General features: G+C 31.0%; 1 protein-coding gene across 1 annotated transcript; it reads left to right on the top strand.

The window, feature by feature from the left end:
* Positions 1 to 853: 853 nt before the first annotated feature.
* On the top strand, positions 854 to 2107 carry LOC111624870 (GATA zinc finger domain-containing protein 15-like). Its single transcript, XM_023367839.1, has 2 exons — positions 854 to 981; positions 1053 to 2107. Exon 2 carries the CDS (start codon positions 1116 to 1118, stop codon positions 1770 to 1772), a length of 657 nt encoding a protein of 218 aa, XP_023223607.1. The 5' UTR covers positions 854 to 981; positions 1053 to 1115; the 3' UTR covers positions 1773 to 2107.
* The last annotated feature ends 1793 nt before the right edge of the window (positions 2108 to 3900 follow it).

Below are 3900 nucleotides of genomic sequence, written 5' to 3' on the forward strand. Positions count from 1 at the left end.
GTAGATCAATAGAAAAGAATGGTGATTTTTATAAAGAAAACAAAAAAATTTGGTATTTTGTATATCCATCTCTTATTTTGTCGCCCAGTTGAAGGTGTCCCATGTAATGATATCAGATCCAATACCCAAAGTAAAGTATCAATACTTGTATCAGACCAAAAGTATTGAGTACAAAAAGTACTCTGTATCAAAGAAAAGTATCGATATGGTATCAGTATCGGAACATCCCTAATTGCAACTGTAACAAGATGGCAATATGTCTGTTACCATTTTTTTAAATTTCTGCTTACACATACAGTATCACTTTTTCACGTATCAAGTTACCTTTTCTCAATATGTAAAATCAAAAAATTAATGCATTCTTCAATATTCTCTCTCAAATTTTACATGTAACATATACTGCATTTCTCAAAACCCACATGATACAAACTATTTTTTTTTTTTTTTTAAATCTTCACATATTACAAGTTGTCAGCTGATATAGTGTTTGTGAATGTTGATGACATGTTGCATTTGTCTGTTCACCAGAATGCCATATTATTTATTTTTAAAAAATATTGCTATGGTGAAGCACAAATGCAGTACTTTCAAAATCCTTATTTTATGGAAGTTGTGCCTGAGCATGGCATGTACAGTGCATGTTATTTGTTAAATACAACTTAACATAACTTAGCATGATAACAATATAAAAATACTCTATATTGATTCATAAGGATCTCATTTCCAACATTTGTAATGTGTAATATTTAGTCTACCAAAAATATAAGAAAAACATTCTTGTTTTCACCATGCAATTTCAGCTATTTTTAAGTTGAATACTTTTCTTAACAGTATTTAAATTAATATTTTTCAATTTATTTTCAGAACAATTTCACTATTACAAATGATGATGATGCCGAAACAGTAACTGAGGTGATAAACTCGTTAACACATTCATTAATCCAGTATAAGTTACGAAATCTATCAGTTCCCATTAGAGAGGTAAAATGAATTATTTGTATTTATTTGTCTCCAATTAAAACATTATCTTTATTTCAAAATTGTTTTTTTAGTTGGTACTGAAATCAATAAAAGCTGAAAGCATAAAAAATGAAAAATTAGGATTGGATGGGTTAATGGAATTGAAGAAAATTGATTCATTTATGTCAAATTATGATACTAATTCAAAGGATGTTAAATGCAATGATTTTAATGAAAGATTTGAAGATCTACAAGATAAGCAATTTCCTTCCTTGTTGGATGGTTCATTTTGTCATGCAATGAATAAAGACATAGATAATAAAATGAGGAGACCAGAAGTCTGCACAGAGAGATTTAACCAATCATTTCATTCTTCCCAGGGTAATTTTTACAATTCATTGCCATCCACCAGCAGTTTAAACACAAGAAATTTTACAGATGATTTCAACCAGTCAGACAGAAGTTATGATTCAAACAGATATGATGCCAAACAATTATTCAACGATAAATTTAAGAGACACTGTGAGGACAATAATTTTAGAGGAAGGTCTCATAACAATAATAATTTCAATAGTTTTAATGAAAATATTAAAGATAACAGATATAATAATCCCAGACAGCAAAACAATCATTTTTCATCAAGAAAAACAACAAATTATCAATATGAACACCAAAATACAGATTTTGGGGCAGAATCTTATAGGAGAATTTCCAATAATGAATCCAGTAACAGGAATTCCAGAATGGATAACAATTTTACATCTTGGAAAAATTATAACAAGGAGTACAGTAATACACATAAACCCTATTAAAAATTCAAAAATATTAATGCATTATTATAGATTTTGTTTTGATGTTTGAAAGGATTGTCATACTTATCTTTAATTGGATGTAGTAAATTGTTTTTCATATTTATTGTAAAATTACAATGCTACAGTTCATCATACTGTCATTTCTGTTTATATTATAGTACTGACATCAATAGTTAATGGTGTTGTAAAATAAAATATTTTATTCATGGGGCTTAAGGGCTCCTTAAGTCCCAAGCCTGAGATACCTCGGACAAGTTACATAGCGTTACGAAAAACTCGGTCGTCAAGGCCATTTTTGAAATTTTTTTTGAATTTTTGGAATGTTTTTTAGGTCTCCAAATTTTTTCAAAAATTTTTACCCGCGCGAAAAAATTTTATCGCGATTTTAATCAACCTTTAATGACGCGCGATTAACGCTTAATTGTTTTTTAATGGGGTTTTTTTTTCAAATTTAATTAATCGTTCTAAAGTTGTAGTGCACGGATTTGACTTCGATAAAGTTATTTAAAGCTACTTTCTGATATGAAAAACGACCTCCAATAGTTTTATAATTTTTTTAATTAATAGATTTTATTATATATAAGTTTAATTAAGTCGGGGGGTCGGAAATCGCAATAAAAAACGTATTTTTTTAAAATACTTAAAAATATACGGCCAGCTAGTTTAAGGAATGAGGGACAGACAACAGGGGGAATTTATAGCTCTACATTTTTTCAAACTGAGCCCAATAAAACCAAAGTCGATTATAGGGAAATACACGAATCGAGGGTTTTTGTGTTCTAATCTCTTTTTTGTGACGTATTTCCGTGCCGATGGTAGGCTAATTAGTTTGTTTCCCTAGCGTTAGACATTGGTTTTTAAGTTCGCTCTTATAGGTAGAGGAGAAGGTGGTATTATGGAACCCCAATTATATTTTAGTGAATTGTAAACAAGGTATCGTAACTACACCCACATTTTTTGTGCGAAAAGTACTGGTAACTAGTAAACTAAATGTTCCTAATTGGATTTTTCGCTAGTGTAATTATAAGTATGTTTTTGAAGGCTTTTGTACAAAAAGTCCGAAAGTAGGCTTAGAGAAAATCGGGTGGTAATATGGAACCTTACTGTATATTTTCAAAAAAATGCTTTAATGTAGCCAAAAACAAATAGGAAAGGACAACAAATGTTAAATAATTACCAAATTATTTACTCCAATGTATTTTATCGCAAAAATGCTTTTATAATAGAAAAATATGACCTCCANCTGAAAATAAGACCTAGCGCATTTTTCAGAGCAAAAATTAATATAAGACACTGTCTTATTTTCGGAAAAACACGGTAGTAAAATAATTTTAATATTAATAATAATAATTTAGTCATAAATTTATTCATAGTAAAATGTACTCGCGGGCCGTAAAAATTGTTTGGCGGGCCGTATACGGCCCGCAGGCCGCCAGTTGGACAGCGCTGACTTAAGCATTTGTCATCATTTTCTCACAATTTTTTTTTCTGTTTGCTTTTATTGAATACTTTATTTATAAATGTACAGTCTACAGTTCCAAAAAGTTTTTTCATTTCTAGAAATTACATATTGTTATATGTTGAATTAGATACATTTGTTACTCAAAGTAACAACTTGCTGAACACATTGAGTTACGGTAAGTAGTGTATGGTTGGCCATTATTTCAGACCCCATGCTGCAGAATTAGCAGTTTGATCATCTGAATTCTGATTTGAGAAAACGGGATATACGTAGCTATCGGGAATGGTATTTATTCATAGTTCTGCAACAACAACGTTCTGAATTCTCTTTAAGACATTTTGGTTTTAACATCGAAGGGTGAGAGTGCTGAAAGCCCAAGAGAATGCTGCCTCTTTGCATTGGTATGTGTTCCTCAGTTGCAGCACTCGGATGAGACACCGCAGCATAGATCACCATGACAAGATAGAGACACTACAGAAGGGGATTTGATTTTATTTAGTGACTAGCAGACCCCGCCACGCGTTGTTGTGGCTCAAAATGTATCTATTATAAATGTATAACACTTCCCCCGTGTGGGGGAAAATTTTTCGAAAAATTTCTTTTTAGTGTACATTCTCTCGGCGTACCCTATTAAAACGCAATCAAAAACGCAAAAACCCGCATCTA

The sequence above is a fragment of the Centruroides sculpturatus genome, unplaced genomic scaffold, assembly GCF_000671375.1.
Source record: "Centruroides sculpturatus isolate CEXI.00-Female unplaced genomic scaffold, Cexi_2.0 scaffold301, whole genome shotgun sequence".
Taxonomy (NCBI): Eukaryota; Metazoa; Arthropoda; class Arachnida; order Scorpiones; family Buthidae; genus Centruroides; species Centruroides sculpturatus.